The sequence below is a fragment of the Mizuhopecten yessoensis genome, unplaced genomic scaffold, assembly GCF_002113885.1.
Source record: "Mizuhopecten yessoensis strain PY_sf001 unplaced genomic scaffold, ASM211388v2 scaffold1171, whole genome shotgun sequence".
NCBI lineage: Eukaryota > Metazoa > Mollusca > Bivalvia > Pectinida > Pectinidae > Mizuhopecten > Mizuhopecten yessoensis.
The window spans coordinates 134238-153302 of record NW_018403913.1 but is presented as its reverse complement, the minus strand read 5'-3'; the positions used below and the strand labels follow the sequence as shown (position 1 = coordinate 153302).

The window sequence follows — 19065 nt, the reverse complement described above, 5'->3', positions numbered from 1 at the left end:
TGGCGGAAGGTAAACTCCATGCACCCTTTTAACAACTTATATGATGACCCACGTAAGCCCAGGACTTGCTGTCATTCACCAACAGTATGAGACACAGTGGATATGATATGTCTTTGATCACAACCGACACTAAATTCTTTTGTTATAATTCAATTCATGACGCCGTAATATTTCTTCTGCATTGTTGATTAGGTATTCATATCTTTATTCTATTCGGAGTCAACAGTTAATAATGGTGCATAATGTGTGTATATTATACAGTCTGGTATGCACTAAAGTGACTTTAAAAGACGTACCTCAGTTGATATATTATCTACATTTTGCGATATGGCTTGCTTCCATACAATAACATACCACAAAACCAGACAGGCGTGTGTTTATATACTCTAATACATAAATCAAGTGTTCATTTCATTCATCTTGCACCAATTGACAAGCAACCAGAGAAAAATACTTTGTATACGTTTATTGCATATTTAAACTTCACAGTATATATGTTCTAACGCCTTTTATGGTTTATTTATATGAATATGTTTATATCAAACATTATATTTGTGTCGCATGCAAGCACAAACTTTCACATTTACATATTTTTACTGACATATTGTTCCCTATATTATACGATTGTAATACTTATATAGGGAATTTGAAAAGTTTTTTTCTAAACAAATGAAATTTACTTAAAGGTTATTTTATCATCCCCTCCCCCTTAATGCACTTTTGTTACTTTAACTTTTCAAAAACTTTTAAACAGATAGTCACAAATTTACAGTGTCATATTGATACATTGTACAACGTCCCGTTGCTTTCTGTAAAACAAGGAAACAAAATTGAAGAAAATTGACATATTGGCATAAAATCTTATTCTTAAGTGTGTCATTAACAGTATTTTGGATGAGCAGTAATTCTGATATCAATAAACACTTTAATATCAATACTGTATCATCAATTTTGTTTTTAAAGTGTATCTTCAATCTTTGTATATGAATTTGATGAAATTGGTGCATTATTTTCGGTTGATGGTCAGAATATTACATATCGAAATACCATTCCCAGGTTCATTTTTCTTCACAGGTTATTATATAAAACGTGGCAAAAAGTTATGATTTTAACACTTTTAGGTTAACGGTAACCGTCGTCATTCCAAGAAATAACAATACAATCAAACAAACAAACACAAATATTAGATACCCATTGATAAATAGTACATTCTTTTGAAGTAAGTTTAAAAAATGTACACAAATGAAAAATAATTGATAACTGATTCAATTACATTTAATTCAATATGACCACGCGTGATAACTAACCGCAGCATTGGACATCACGTTAGGTGTTTCAGTTAGTTCTATACCTACATATAAATAAGGTTTATTCTTTGGAAATTGCTTGTACTGAAAACGGAAATATGACTTGAAACTAAATATTATCAGAATTTACAGCAGATGGTGTAAATATTTAAAAATACTTTAAGTTTAAACTTTGAGTTTCGTCAGAAGGTCTATGACTCCAAACGTCTTTTGTTGTATTTAAAATATATCGTAAAAATGACTTAATTTTGTACTTTCTAAGTTCGTTTATTATAAACGATACTGTTTTAAAAGTAGTTATAGTTCAATACTTACAAACCCAAATCCAGTCAAACTCATCAAAATTGTTCATGCCTCACTTAAAAACAAATCTGAATAAACTACAATGTCATATATCTTTTTAAAAGAACCCCCCCCCCCAAAAATACAAAGTCATCTATTGATGGATATTGCTACAGAAAATTTTACAAATATATATTAGTATATTTTATTTGAGAATGAAAATACGTCATACTGACGGGAATGTCATTCACATAATATATACGTAAGATAAATCTTTATAACTTATAATATGTGCATTAAACATTACTCCATATTTCTAACGTATTAGAACGATCTATATGAATTTTTGGTGATCAAAGTTATCTATATTACTGTAAACTCTAAAATATTAAAAAAATAAATAAAAAAAATCACTCAAAATATAAGTTATATACAGCTTCATATATATTATATTATATTATATTATATGCCATTATATATTACTATTTAAGCTGCTAGCCAGCAAGTGATGACAGCGGTTCTACCATACAATTATTTCCGAGGTTCTACTCTGGCAGTGTCGTTGAATATTGTTGAATCGCTCACTTTTTTCGGTCTGAAAATATAAAGAAAAGGCTTTGCACATAGATTTTTTGATTATGAATTTCCTATTCTCAAATTCGTTTTCATTAACATTTGAATGGCGTTTAAACGTGAGTTTGAAATGAAGTTTCACTTGATATAAAGTGTAATTGAAACATATAGTATACTGACTTGCGGACTTTTATCCTCCACACGACAAGACAGATGACCACACCTGCTGCCAAGACACCTGCCACGACGCCAATCACCCAAAGGTAGTCTTTATCTGGTACCACAGGTTTACACACTGTTCAAAGTATGAGTAATTACAAAACTAAAGTTCTATGTTCGCCTGGTGTTAATTTCGCCATTCACAAGTAATTTCTATGTATAATGTATGTTCTGTACTCTTATGTCATGATAAATTCGCCCTCATTCAGGAGGGCGAAAATCCTGAAAGTTTAACTGCGGCGAAAATTTCCCGTTGTATAGTTTCATTCGCAAACATCATATCTATGCTAACCCTGTCAATTGTATATCGTAAATTAAAAACACTGAATATAGTTCTGACTCACTTGCCTTGCTCATGATTTGAAATGCAGTAGACGTCCATGAACATTTTTTTTGAGTTACTAGATTTTGAGACTTTAGGACAGAAAATACACAGACCTAGACATATCATAAAAGAGATTTTAATTAGGAAAGTATTTGGGCACATTTGTGAGTCAATTATGTAACATGAATGCACATATTCCAAATATTCTCATATAAAGTGAAGGGAAATCTATTATTATGATGAAGCCTATGGAAAACGTTGAAATTTCCTTAACTTTACAGCAATGACGTCCCAAGTACCATATTTAAGGTTAAATCAACACATTTACCTGCCATGGCAGTGCGAGTTGACCACTTGTAAGACGACACTGCAGGGTTACATATCTGACATACATCCGCAGGGTTAACGTTATTCTCGCCAACACATCTGTTGTCAATGAAACAGTAACCTTTCTGTTGGAAAAAATATATATACATGAATGATAAAACAAACCACCGAAGACTAAAATCTCGCAAGGAACATTCGTCCATCGTGGGGCTCTTCAGGCGATTATTTTGCAAAATCAGTACGTTTGCCTGCCATGGTAGTGCGAGTTGACCACTTGTAAGACGACATTGCAGGGTTACATATCCGACAGATGTTTGTGGCAGAAGAAAATAATTTGTTTACCTATATTATATATATATTTCTATATTTGATACCAAATCTAGAGTATGGGAAATAACTCTTGTAACTTTATCTCGGGTACCTGGCGAAGTGGTAATATTTCTGCTTTTTCATGACTAAACATTTTTAATAACAGAATATGAAATGTGGTTTATTTATTATTTATTTTCATTGCAGTTTTTCAATTACATATCTTTTGCATTATTCATTTTTTCCGTGTGCATCAATATATCAAAATATTTTACATGGTACATCAAAAACTAACATATTTCTATAATGAAGCATTGTTTCTCCCAGATTGGTATATTGTTGTGAACGTCAGTGATCGTTGACGTACTAATTTTTCTATCCCATAAATAGCGCTAACAGCTCGATCATATCTGCCCTTTACATACGTGTATAGCGCCAAAGGCCCATTTGTCTTTTCTTATTTTTAAAGCACATTAAAGAGAATGTTTTTAAGTAGTATCCTTGTTTACCTTCAAGAGGAATGCTTGCTTTCCTTCGTGCATTGTCGGGTTTTGACACTTAGAGTCAAATATAAACAACGTTTGTACATCACCGAAGTGGGTTCCGTCGTTACTGAGGGACACATGGTACCCCTCTACAAAAGTGGTTTTGTCAGCATGAGAGCCGGAAGTATCTCTTTTCCGTCTGGTCAGGGTCAACGGGCAAAAAAGGTTCATAAAGGTTTGGATCTCAGCCGTAACTATCTTTTCGTTTTCTTCATGCACCACTCCGTTAGTGTCATACTAGTAATAAAAACGGTGAAAAGAAAACATATACGAAATGACTATTAGAATTCTTATCCGTGGCCTAATCAATAGCCCCCGTATAACGGTCTAACTCTCGTAGTTGTCTCATGCTTGCTCTCATCCTTTAGTTTAATGTTTGAAAATGCATTTAGAGTGTAAAGAATTTAGTATTGATTCCAATTATTTACGCACAAAATATAACAACACTTATATGATATGAAGGATATGTGCTTTTGTCTTTATGGTTATTGAACAAAAAAGTAAAGCATCATGGCGGTTAAACAGACTCAAATTCTCAGGATCTGTCAGATATTTGTAACTTTGTGACGGAATGATTGTCTTAAAAGTAGACTGGACAAGGCTTTGTTCCCGGTATACCCTGTGTCATATTTATATTATATTGCCTGTTGGACATCACAAGAATACTGCAAACCCGTCAAGGATAAAAGCAAGTATATGAGAATACACGAAATGGGCAAAAAGTAGTAATTATGTTTCTTACCCAGAACGGTTTCATATTGCACTTGAGATGTCCCTTGGCTATAAAATCGTCCCCTGTGGCCATAGCAACGTCACAATCCCATCTCTGTTTGTCACACATTCCGTCATCCAGAAGTTCCTCAAAATATGGTGGGATGCTTAGGTCTATGGAGCAGTCTGGGCCTCCGATTCCCTTGTTACAGTCACATGTTCCTTTAAAATATCAAATAGTCTCACACACTATTCAATGTTTTAAAAGAGATGCCTCTACGGTGTGTTTCCACATGGTAATATTTTAATTGTGGTTATATGTATTTAAAATAATTGTCATCATTTTCTAGGTTCTTTTCGAAACTACAAACAGTATCGAAATTTTACCTAAGTTTATTTTTTTCTAAACAAATATATAAGGACTCAGTTTATGCTGACACTGCTTCCTCTATAAGGAAACGTCGGGACGACTCGTCATCCAAAAAAGTGATGCAAACGTGTAATGAAATATCTTTTCACATTTCTTTGTGTACTCACTTCATTTTAACAACAGATGTACGTCATTTTATCGAATCATTAAACTGTGATCGTGAACATATACGATGAGATAAATCTCTGATGAGAGAATATTATTTACGCATAATGCTAGTATTTGCCAATTGGTGTTTTATATATATATATATACATTTTACGTTACCGTTGTTGCATCTACCGGCACCAGAACAGTTCCCGGGACAAGCAATCTTCCTTATGGCTGCAGCAATAGAAGGTTGTCCGGCAGTACCGTTCTCCTCCAAAGTGGTATTAAGCTCTAGTTCTGCCAAGCACCTGCTCTGTAGTGCTTCGCGTGAAGAATCGGTCCAATGAGTCGAGTTTGAAAGCTACATATATAGGAAAACACACATCTGAATAAATCCTCGTTACTTAAACAAAGGCGAATCAAAAAAGACATGAGTGGTAATGTCCAGATGATATTTGTTTTCAACGCTGAAGTTCATAGAATGAAAACCATGCAAGGATGCGTTCCGTATATACACACTGTTTGAGAAAGTACTTTATACTTTTTTTGAATAAGAACAATAATACATAATTGTTAATTATCCTTATACGTACAAAATTCTTAACATTTCATTGTTCGCATTAAACAAGTTTGATTATAATAGTTCATTTTGTATTAAGCTAAAAATTAGGTTAAAATATTTGTGAGAAAACTTTACGGACTAATACACGTTTCCATAGCAACGAACGAGTCAAAAAAGATGATTAAGATCTCGATGTTTGTGCTGTGATACAATGGACGTGTTAACAGGCAGACGACAGCTGTTAGAACGCGAAAATCTAGTAGATATAGGCTAAGTCTGTTGTCGTCCACGTGTATTGCATGCATACATATTTGTATGTATTATATATGTATTGTAAGTAAAATGTTTTGAAATTGAAAAACGCGAAATTGACTGTTGCATTCGATGAAAATTTCAAAGAACTGTCTGAGAGTGGGTAGTTGGAATTGGAATTGGTAAGTGGGAATCCAAGATTCATGCAAAACGTAAAACGCCATATAGGCAGCAATTAGATTTCTAAAGGCGTATTGGGACGCATTGTTGAACTTTGATATTGCCGTTAGGTTAGCAATGGACTTCAAACAAAACTCCAGATGTTCTACACATGACTTACGACGCAAAAGGCAGACTTTTCCTATGTTTGTTCCCCGAAACATTTTTCAAAAAGGCAGATAGACATTTTTAACGACACCAACATTAAAAAAAACCGGGGAAACGGTTTCGACTTTTAACTGAAAGAAACATGAATTAACAGTTTACCATCACACAATGTCGTTTTATTCAACTTACTTTATTAGGATGTATTCGCTCAATTAGCTTTCGACACACAAATTGCTTCCTTATCTAATGATTATTTATGGACCGCCATTGCCATATTTGATACCCAAAGACATATTCATTAACTCAGCATCACGATCATTTATCAAAAACGTATCAATAAGATTATAATTCATAACGACTACACAGCATTACATGCGACTAATTTACTATAAAGGAAAACATGAGGCGATATCCAAAATAATTCAAAGTGTCTTAACTATCAAGAAAAGGAGTATTAATACGTTGGGTAATATGTTTGCAAAGTTTTGTTAGAAACTTTAGAATAATTGTCTTGTGTAGTCTTTGTAAGGTTAAATAACAGCAGTAGTATTAAATCTTAAAAGGAATGGAAATTACAGGCACAAATTTGAGGTATAGGTAAGATGTGTGCAATGTTTTATTGTAAATGGTTAAGAACTTCAGGTGTAGTTCGGAAGACATAGTGCTTACAAAAGGACGGGGAGATGGTCAGACCGACAACCTGATTCTAGTATTACACGCTCCTACTAACCCTCAAGCATGGTATCACCACTATTGCAAATGTCCAAGACAGTGAAATGTGGTCCGTAACAAAAGCCCATTTTGCCTTCGTACATTGTAGTACACGTGATTCACACAGTATTGTTGACCTAAAACAGTGTCAACGTTGATCTCTGAATATAAATGATAAATTGTGTACCTGAAAATGTTCGTCGCAGTTCAATTTTCGCCCTCGGTAATGAAGGCGAATATATCATTACAAGGAATATTAGTATTTTGTTAAATTTCCAAATGTGTTAATGTACTTATCTTATGTACAAAAGGAAGTGGGCAATATGCATAGCGTATATAAGCCCTCCCCTTACAAAATATAACAGTACACATCATGTAAACGGTACTTTTACATATGTTTCTTTAAAGCTGACATTGCAAGTACATATGCTTTCAACTGAGATTTAAAAAAAAAGTGTTCCTTTTTCTGGTTTTAACATCTTCCCCTGTGACAATCTCTTTCGGCCGTCGTATCTAAGGAAGCGCCTACATTTTAGAATGTACTTGCTCGGCAACGAGTATGGGTCTCGTACGGTATAAAAAACATTACTAAACAATGTAATCCATTTTGAAAGGCAAAATTAACACCGAGCGAATACGGATGTACCAGCGTAAGGCGAACTTTGTTGTTTTTTCAGTGCTTTCATTCGGCACTTTTAAACAAGGAAATATACTTTTATCATTGGCTTGTGTATTGAAACCGATGTTGTTCGAAAAGGTATCCAACCAGTTAAGGAAATAGGAAACATCTTGTCAAAATAAAAAATCTCAAAAATCCTTGCCAAGAAGGGTGTTAGAATTCTCGTGTATGCACCCTAGCCTCTAATGCGTGTACGTTTTATAAATAGCATGTCACCCTACATACAATCGATGATCATCTTACTGAATTCTTATCATATATTGTATATATTTATATCCTATATATGCCGCTGTAACTCTAGAATGAGTATTGTAAATGCATTGCGTCTTAAATAAAACATGTACGAAAGGTAATGCGCTTTATAGATATAGTATATTATTTTCAAAATTATTATTTAGTGAGAAAAAATATTACCATGATATCCATTATACACATCTGGATGGAATGATTAGTGTCCACGTTAGGTATATCTCCGCACAACTGAAATAACGTTGAGTTCCCTAAGGTGGACTGGCAGTAGGTCCGAGCTTCTGCTTCAGTCATGTGTTCTTCTTGTGATGGCGTAGACTACAATTATGAAAACACAAAAATATTGTATTAATGACTGGTGTGTAACAAAATTAAGAACAAGGGACAAGCAAAATAAGGAAACAAGTCTAAAACAATGAGTACACCTTACGACTGGTACAACCTCTTCAAAAAGGTCAATGGCAACATGTTTAATTTAACAATACAGGGATATCTACAAGATCAAACAGATACTTTAACATTTACGGTGTAAGTTAACATTCATAGTTTTACTTTTCGTATGTTGAAGTTTCAAAAACGTTGTTGTGAGGTGGTCTTATCTCAGCATGAATGAAGTGACGTTTGAATAAGAGAATGAAAATATATGTAAATCTTTTGGATGAGTTATGCATTGCATTTAACACCAAGTCAAATGCTATTATAGTTTATCATCGTGTTTTGGTTTTATTTCTTATCTTCTTGCTATTTCTAGAATTTCGACTAGACATGAGGAAACATGGAAACAACTTATTGAACACGATATAAAAAGATCGCTTACCACATTAAATCCTGCCTATTGAACATTAGATATTGCGAATACTTAACACTTAACTCTGTCTACTAAACACTTGATAATGTCTACTGAACACTTAATACTGTCTACTGAACACTTGAAATTGTCTACTGAACACTTACAACTGTCTACTGAACATTTACAACTGTCTACTGACCAATAAATACTGAAACCTGAACTCTGAAAACTGTCTTCTGACCAATAAATTCTGTCTACTGAACACTTGATAATGTCTATTGAACACTTAAAACTGTCTACTGAACTCTGAAACCTGTCTACTGAACACTTAATTCTGTCTACTAAACACTTAATTCTGTGTACTGAACACTTAATTCTGTCTAATGAACACTTGATAATGTCAACTGAACACTTAATAATGTGTACTGAACATTTAATACTGTCTACTGAAAACCTAATTCTCTCTAATGAACACTTGATAATGTCCACTGAACACTTGATACTGTCTACTGAACATTTAATTCTGTCTACTGAACACTTGATAATGTCTACTAAACCCTTAATACTGTCTACCTAACTCTGAAAACTGTCTACTGAACATTTAATACTGTCTACTGAAAACTTACTACTGTCTACTGAACACTTACTCCTGTCTACTGAACCCTTGATAATGTCTACTGAACACTTATACCTGCCTACTGAACACTTACCATTGTCTATTGAACACTTAATTATGTCTATTGAACACTTAATACTATATACTGAAAACTTACTACTGTCTACTAAACACTTACTACTGTCTACTGAACCCTTGATAATGTCTACTGAACACTTACAACTGCCTACTGAACACTTACTATTGTCTACTGAACACTTAATTCTGTCTACTGAACACTTGATAATGTCTACTGAACACTAAATAATGTCTACTGAAAACTTACTACTGTCTACTGAACACTTAATACTGTCGACCGAACACTTAAGTTTGTCTACTAAACACTTAATTCTGTGTATTGAACACTTAATTCTTTTTATTGAACACTTAATTCTGTGTACTGAACATTTAATTCTGTCTACTGAACACTTCATACTGTCTACTGAACATTTAATTCTGTCTACTAAACACTTGTTAATGTCTACTAAACCCTCAATACCGTCTACCGAACTCTGAAAACCGTCTACTGAACACTTAATACTGTCTACTGAAAACTTAATACTGTCTACTGAACACTTACTACTGTCTACTGAACCCTTGATAATGTCTACTGAACACTTACAACTGTCTACTGAACACTTACTATTGTCTACTGAACACTTAATTCTGTCTACTGAACACTAAATACTGAAACCTGAACACTTAAAACTGTCTACTGAACACCTATGACTGTCTACTGAACACTTAATACCGTCGACTGAACACTAAATACTGAAACCTGAACACTTAATACTGTCTACTGAACACTTAATACTGTCGACCGAACACTTAACTCTGTCTACTAAACACTTAATAATGTCTATTGAACACTTAAAACTGTCTACTGAACTCTGAAACATGTCTAGTGAACACTTAATTCTGTGTGCTGAACACTTAATTCTGTCAACTGAACACTTGATAATGTCTACTGAACACTTCATAATGTCTACAGTGAACACTAAATACTGTCTACCGAACTCTGAAAACTTTCTACTGAACATTTAATACTGTTTACTGAACACTTAATACTGTCTACTGAACACTGAATACTGTCGACTGACACTTAAAACTGTAGACTGATATTTGAAAACTGTCTTCTAAACACTTGATAATGTCTACTGAACAATTAATACATTCTACTGAACACTTAATCTTGTCGACTGAACATTAATTACTGTGTACTGAACACTTGATAATGTCTACTGAACACTTGATAATGTCTACACTGAACACTAAATACTGTCTACCCAACTCTGAAAACTTTCTACTGAACATTTAATACTGTCTACTGAACACTTAATACCTTCTACTGAACACTTGATAATGTCTACCGAAAACTTAATACTGTCTACTGAACACTGAATACTGTCGACTGACACTTGATACTGTCTACTGAACACTTAATTCTGTCTACTGAACACTTACTACCGTCTACTGAACATTTAGTTCTGTCTACTGAACACTTGATAATGTCTACTGAACACTTAATTCTGTCTACTGAACACTTGAAAATGTCTACTGAACACTAAATACTGTCTACTGAACATTAAATTCTGCCTATTGAACACTTGATAATGTCTACTGAACCCTTAATACTGTTTACCGAACCTTGAAAATTGTCTACTGAGCTCTGAAAACTGTCTACTGAACACTTGATTATGTCTACTGAACATTTAATACTGTCTTCTGAACATTTGATTCTGTCTACTGAACACTTGATAATGTCTACTGAACCCTAAATACTGTCTACCGAACTCTAAAAATTGTCTACTGAACACTTAATACTCTTTACTGAACACTTAATTCTGTCCACTGAACACTTACAACTGTCTACTGAGCTCTGAAAACTTTCTTCTGAATACTTAATTATATCTAATGAATACTTGATAATGTCTAATGAACACTTAATACTGTCTACTGAAAACCTACTACTGTCTACTGAACACTTACTACTGTCTATTGAACACTTGATTATGTCTACTGAACACTTCATACTGTCTACTGAACACTTACCATTGTCTACTGAACACTTAATTCTGTCTACTGAACACTTACAACTGTTTACTGATCACTTAATACTGTCGACTGATATTTGAAAAATGTCTTCCAGACACTTGATAATGTCTACTGAACAATTTATACTTTCTACTGAACACTTAATCCTGTCGACTGAACACTAATTACTGTCTACTGAACACTTGATAATGTCTACTGAACACTTGATAATGTCTACTGAACACTTGATAATGTCTACACTGAACACTAAACCCTGTCTACCCAACTCTGAAAACTTTCTACTGAACATTTAATACTGTCTTCTGAACACTTAATACCTTCTACTGAACACTTGATAATGTCTACCGAAAACTTAATACTGTCTACTAAACACTGAATACTGTCGACTGACACTTCATACTTCTACTGAACACTTACTACTGTCTACTGAACATTTAATTCTGTCTACTGAACACTTGATAATGTCTACTGAACACTTGATTCTGTCTACTGAACACTTGAAAATGTCTACTAAACACTTAATACTCTTTACTGAACACTTAATTCTGTCCACTGAACACTTACAACTGTCTACTGAGCTCTGAAAACTGTCTACTGAACACTTAATTCTGTCTAATGAACACTTGATAGTGTCTACTGAACACTTAATACTGTCTACCGAACCCGAAAAATTGTCTACTGAACACTTAATACTCTTTACTGAACACTTAATTCTGTCTACTGAACACTTAATACTGTCTACTGAACTCTCAAAACTGTCTACTAAACACTTAATTCTGTCTAATGAACACTTGATGATATCTACTGAACACTTACAACTGTCTACTGAACTCTGAAACCTGTCTACGGAACACTTAATTATGTCTACTGCACACTTAATACCCTCTACTGAACATTTAATACTGTAATGCATTATCAATCCAGCGTAGTGCCTGTTTATTTCCATTGTACCCATAATTTGAAATATGTTTAAACTAACGAGTTCAAATGCACATGTTTTTTTTATCTGCAAGTCAACATTCCCATTTTATTTCATATTGTTTGGTTTCTAGTATCAATAAGATATTGCTTATATTTCTATTTATTATTATTTCGATTTGCAAAAAAGGTATAATACTACAATTGCATACTTAAATGAAATGAAGTGGATTTGTTTTTAGATTTCTTTGATAAAACAGTTTGATGGGTCTTTAAAAATCTCAATTTTGTGGGGGTTTTTCAAATTTAGAAGCGTCACAAAACAATTATGGAATTATACCTTCCTTTTACGCTGATGATACAGATCTCTTTTGTTCCTGTTTCTTTTAAGACTTCGCCTTGAACGGGTTTCCTCTGATATTTTGTGAATTTTACAAGTGTTTATTTTGACTTCCCCTCTCGCTGTTCTTGGACAGGTTGAAACCATAGCAGCAGAGCAATTTATCTGGTTGTTTTGTTTTCCATCTAACCACTTGCATTTGCAACGTCTATATTCAATATTCCATGGCTTAAGGGCATTTGGATCCAGCGAAGGATCAAATAAATTCACAGCGCCGTGGACATGACTCACGCTAGAAAAGAAAACTTAATCTATTTATTTCAAAAATTATGACATCCTGCCAAATCTACGACGTCCATCTTGTTCAACGAGTAAATTAGTTTTGAGGTACAACTTGCATTCCCTACAACACCTTCATACCGGCGGCTATAGTTCAACGGCTAAACGGAAGTAGCGCATTAAATACAAAATAGAGAAAAGTAATTAATTAATTAATTAATTCCGCATATCAAAATTCAATCCAAGATGACCGTTTTTAAAATAACTAAACAGAAGTTTCGTTGATTTACAGTGCCATAGTATACCTAAAATTTCTAAATTTTAATCAACAAGGGGCGTTATCGGACATGTTTGATGACTAAAAGTTTCAGGAAACGTCGCTAAACCAATTTTTGCGAAGGAAATGATAATGAATAAAATTGATAAGAAAACACAACGAGACCTAAAAGTCGTTTGGGGGATTTAGTATGAATCGTAACAAAAGCAATAACACCCCAAACTCATTAAGAGGACTGCATATGCATGTAATCGTGAAATTTTACATACGGGTAGTTGCTGCCAATACATTGGTGAATCCACATAATGTAAGGTATTTCACGTCAGCGTGTATAGTTTGTCACGGACTCATAACTTTCCTCAAACAATTTAAAATACAAAAACAGTAAAAAAGTTGTTTTTTTTTACTAAAACACTGCTTACACTGGTATACTGAGTGTGTCTTCAGGATTATGTTATGATATACAATTAAAATATGATCTTCTTGTAGAACTTCTCAACTTAGTACGATTTACCCTGTGGAAAATTATCCTGAGACAGATAGATCCTCGTAGAACCAGTGAAGTATTTATGTGCGCCGTTTCGATGACTACTACGATATCCTCCTTCATCTGACAAACGGTATGTAAAGCGTACGTGTACAATCGTGTAAATATATTCAAGTTAGCAATAAAACTATTGCCTTCAATTCGGCTCCGCTAGAAGTACGGAAGAGCATTAGGGCTATGTAAAAAAATAGGGTTGTTACTAACTCGAAAAATCGAGATAATGATAATTTTGACTTATTAACTCGAAATTTCGACTAAATGTTAAAACACGAATGTGAGCTAAGTTGTTGCAAAATGGATTTGCCGGAATTTGACAGCATTATATTTCAGTTTCCGAGAGAGATATATCATTAACGCCCTGGTACTACTATTTGCAGTCTAGTGTATTTCGTTGTAGCCAATTTTTTCATGAAACATCTGGAGCAAGAATCAGTAGCCCCTACTTCCATATTTGCAAGCCTAGCTTATTGAAAGTATATATATATATATATATCTTGACGACATATTAGAAACAATAAAGAAAGGGTCACAGAAGGGTTTGCCTTCCCATTTCAGCCACGTAGAGGAAGAGATCAACGGCACGGAAGAAGGTCTGCACGCGTCAGATGATGTCCTGGACGGGAAAAACGGAAAAATGTATCCATACAAAGATTTATCCGCAAGAGCAGAAGCACACCGTTGAGACAATAAAAAAAAGTGGATATCCGGAATGGGTACTCGAAAGGGTTAAAAATAACACTGCCAAAGTGAGGGGAAGTACTAAAAAGCCAATCAATGAGAAAAACAATATGAAAGAGCAGCTGGTCGTTACGTATATAAAAGGATTATTCCTAAACCATCCACAGAATATACTTCAGCCATGGTAAAGCGTCAGTCGTTTAGCCCCTCCCCCCTTTATTCCCCCATGGCATAGCATCAGTCATTGAACTTTTAAAATGATTTTTAAAATAAAAAAACCTACAGCCATGAATCGGAGAAAACTTTTGGTTTAAAATTGAAGTCATAATGTCCGAGTCCGAGTCCTTTACATGCCCTTTTGGTGTCTGCACTTTGGAAAATTGTGCTGTTGCTCATTTTAAAATCATCCGTACAGTCGTCTGTCAAAGTTCCACAAAGTCCTTCGGTCCTCCCTGGGTCTCTAACAGAAGGGTATATATGGACAGTGAGTCGGGAACTGATGCTGTTCACCTCAATCCGAGACCCTAACGGAGTGTAAATCTGAAAATTTAAATGCTTTGATTTTAGACATTGATTATAATTCTTATCGTACAATGAAATGCTGAAAATGTGAGCGTTACCTTCTTTAACACTAACATTAGAGTTTTTTCAAATTGTATTAAATTTACTTAAATTATTTCTTACGTGTTAAAAAATTAACTGAAATATTTGAAACATATTTATACAAGAATCTGATATAATTTTGGTTATGATTTTTGTCATGATTTATGATAAACATAAGTGGCCATGCATGAAAAATGAATTAATGAATAGCACATTGATACATTATTCAATCACACTATAACATGTATGTCAAGTACACTAATTCATCGATAAATATATTTTTGTACTTAACGATTTATCAACGACAAACCGAAAATAACATCTATAACCATAAAAAAAAAATCAGCAAAGATAAATCCACAAATATCAATCTTGTTTCAACAACTTTTATTGTGGTTTAGCATTTTCCGCCTTGTCGAATTTGGATGTTTAAAAATGGTTTCTCTAAGCTGTCTGCTCGAAGCCTACGTAGAAAACGTGATTTAAGGCCAGGATTAACGTCTGAATATTTCGAAAGCGAGAAGCCACCACGTGGTTTGCAGATGTGTTTTGTTCCCTTTCCAAAAATAAACATGTTTTTGTGAAGGGTAATTTTAAGAGATAGCGTCGGATCAATTATGAAAATATTTCTCGAAATGAATGTCTTTAAAACAAGCTGTGCCGCCACGTGTAATGAAATTTTTTAAACTCTTTTTTGTCTTAATAAATCATTGAACATTATTTCGGTCAAAGACAAAGTTAGTTCTATTTCTTTACTTTAATATTTGTGTGATGTTGGAATCTGCAAGCGAAAGCTTCGTCAAACCCTGTGTGTATGTATTGTGATTGGCGTGTCGGTGTTGAAACGTTAGAATATAATTCATCAACTGATATCTACCCTTTTCAGCGATGAAAAATGGTGAGTCAACTTTCGTGTTTTAGTATGAGACGTGATATGAATCTAGTAAGCGATAACCATTTCCCCCCGATCTTCACATGTGCTATCTTCTTTTTGATCAGATAAAAAAATGAATTCATATTTACCTAAGTAAGAAAAGACAGTTTAGCACGTGCAGCTGTTCTGAAAACGTCATCACTTTATACTGTGTAACCAGGGTCGAGTCATAATTTTTCACACATATCATGCGACATTGATCATGGCGCGGTGATTTTTGGTATTTATGGTAGGAGAGTTTTGAAGGAAAACAATCAATTACTCCCGTGTGTACAGACCGCGAAATAATATGACTAAGGCATGACATGGAGAGCGAAGCTCGTACTGTACATTTGTTTGATTTAAACATTTTTTATTTGTCATTCAACAAAAAGGATTAGGCACAAGTTATCTCAACTTAGAAACGACCTCTCCAATACATTTCATTATATTGATTACATGACAACAACAACAAATGTATTTATAAAATATATATGAACAAAGAAGAAAGGAAGAGAAAAGGGAAGAAAAGAAATTTAGAAGAATAAGAAAGAGAGATGATAGGATAATACTACTGACCTTAAAATCTGTTACTATTTTTAATGTAGATTTGGACTATATGGAAGATATTTTCATTGTCTTTATCTGACAAGTTTGGAGAACCGTACAGAATAACTTTTAGAGAAATATTACAATAACGTGAGATATCATCAATCAAAATTTGTCTTTGTCTGATATACAGCATACAATCAAAAAATAATGGACTGCATCATAGCTTAAACTACTACATGAATGACGCAATCTTGTATGTAAAATATTTAGTTTCGATTTCCTACATGAAAAAAAAATAGGCAACAAGTAACCTTGGTTACGCTGAATCGATGATTTAAAAATGTTAACGGATGGCTGCTCTCTGACAGTATTTGGTAAATCGTACATTTGTTTCAATAGTATAGTATAATTATTGAATCATAACATTACCCATTTTAATACATACAAAATGTACCTGTACTTCTTTTTTTATAATATACTTGAATCTGTTGCTGGACAAAATCATTCATCCTTGAACCTATGTGTGCTCTATTTTAGAATGATCCACATTCACACTACACTAATTTGACGCATCACATGTTAGTTTGAAGTTGACTGATTGTACTACAGTACTACTAGACCATATTGATAGTAATAGAATCATCATTTGGTTCTTGTTTTATCCAAGAATACCAGTATATACCCCCTCCCTCTACTCATGTATCATTGTATGTTCATAATAATATGTATTATTATTTTTATCCAAAAGAAACAAATGCCATTAAGGCATTTAAAAAAAAAAACCTGGAGTAAACATGATAATGTGAGTTAAAGGCAGAATGTTTAAACAAATGGTTTGGGCTGATATGCCAATCCATGAAGGATGTATCTGTTTTTAATTTAAATATATTTAGCATGTTAGATACTGCAGGTTAGAGACTGTCACGTCTCCCGCAAATATAAGTATAAAATGAAGATTTTAGATTGATTTGTTTTAAATATTTCAGATAATCAATGTGAAATGATAAAATTTAATGTTTGTACTGATTATATACGTTAAAAATTCCAGGCATCTACAGCAGGAGATTCCCCCTCTTCAACGTCGCTGTTGTCATAAAGTTTTTGTAGATACCTAGAGATAGATTAATATATCAGCTAAAACCGTTTGTTTGCAAGTGAAGTTTCTGGATGGACACCATCGTATAACTTTGTGTAATCATACTTTGTGATTTTTTTTGTACGATTTTGACCATGTTTTCCTCGATGTTTGATTGATACCCTTATTATGTCATTGTCAAATTTGAGGGTCAAAGATTGTGTGTTGTGTTGTGCTCAGTGATGATTGTGTTAATGGCATTGATGTCAGTTTCATGATGGACTTGTTGTTCTTGAGTCAATATTGGTGTTAAATGTGGTTGAATAAAAATAATTGCCCTCACCAGGTACATCATATGCAGAATAGTTTTGATTTTGATTAGAAACGGTTGCTGACAGTCGCATATTATGCAATCTGTTAACAAAAATGAAAGTGGTGAAAATGTTTCTAATTCTCTTCTTTACTGATATTCATAAAGCAGAGTAAACTAATGTGTTCACTTCAATGTCTAATCAAATGCTGTAATGATTTTTACAGTTGAACGGAAGCACAAATTGTCAAGCGTTTAAAGTTTATAAATTATATTTATCTAAGTATCAATAAAGATATTTTACTGTACAAAAAAATGCATTAGATGAAACTAGATTCAATATATTGTACAAGCAGATCAAGCATTGAAATTCCACAATTTTAGCACAGAATTAGATTTAAGTCCGTGGTTTTAGTTGTAAAATCTAAAGGTAATATCACAAATTTGAATCAAAATAATGTCAAAAGAAACGATCCCCAAATGGAAGAATTTAGAAAAACTGAATGTAAATTTGACGTTCTACAATAAATGCAGAAAAAATCCGCAATTTGACCCTTTGAAACACCTTGCGTTTTCCCTTGGAAAGCTGTCGGTGACAATTCTGTTTTACTGGAGCAGACGACCCGTGAACTTTGACCTCATCAATGAAACAAACGATATGTATGTTTAGGAAGTTGTCAGTGTCAAATTATCTATTTCTTTCCAAAATTAAAGCTAATTTAATCGACGGTAATACAGTTTGTCATCTAATCACATACTTACGCATTCTTCGACGCCATTAGCTTGTGGCATTCATGTAAGCTTTTTAATGACCATGCCAATCATTTCTCTTTTCGATACAAAAGGAAAGAAATCGTGGAAATAAACACGCCCAGTGTATTGAATATGGTCTATATTTTTTTTTTTTTTAATTCTTTGGTTCGAATACATAATTTTCCTGCTACGTTACCTGTTGCTTTATTATTCGATTAGGCATATTTACGGGCTCCATGAACCGGAAGAGGTCACCGGAAGTACGAAATGTTTCTAGGCTATAGCTGTAGGATTTTTTACACGCATATGTTACTAGTAAAGAGCTCCGCTCGGGTGCCTACGGCACTCAAGAGCTTCGCTTTTATAAACCCCAGAGATAAGATATGTTTTCTAATGACACCACGTTAACATCAAAACTGCGC

At 33.7% G+C, this 19065-nt stretch overlaps 1 protein-coding gene across 1 annotated transcript in view; it reads right to left on the bottom strand.

The window, feature by feature from the left end:
• Positions 1 to 2085: 2085 nt before the first annotated feature.
• Positions 2086 to 19065, bottom strand: part of LOC110458096 (von Willebrand factor D and EGF domain-containing protein-like) — a 34001-nt gene continuing 17021 nt past the window's right edge. Inside the window, exons 11-19 of the mRNA XM_021509667.1 lie at positions 14721 to 14977; positions 12657 to 12948; positions 8064 to 8216; positions 5296 to 5479; positions 4630 to 4820; positions 3852 to 4124; positions 3035 to 3158; positions 2343 to 2457; positions 2086 to 2184 (exon numbers count right to left, since the gene is read on the bottom strand). Coding sequence (XP_021365342.1) covers positions 2121 to 2184; positions 2343 to 2457; positions 3035 to 3158; positions 3852 to 4124; positions 4630 to 4820; positions 5296 to 5479; positions 8064 to 8216; positions 12657 to 12948; positions 14721 to 14977 — 1653 coding nt within the window. The 3' untranslated portion in view covers positions 2086 to 2120. The remainder of the gene's footprint in view (positions 2185 to 2342; positions 2458 to 3034; positions 3159 to 3851; positions 4125 to 4629; positions 4821 to 5295; positions 5480 to 8063; positions 8217 to 12656; positions 12949 to 14720; positions 14978 to 19065) is intronic.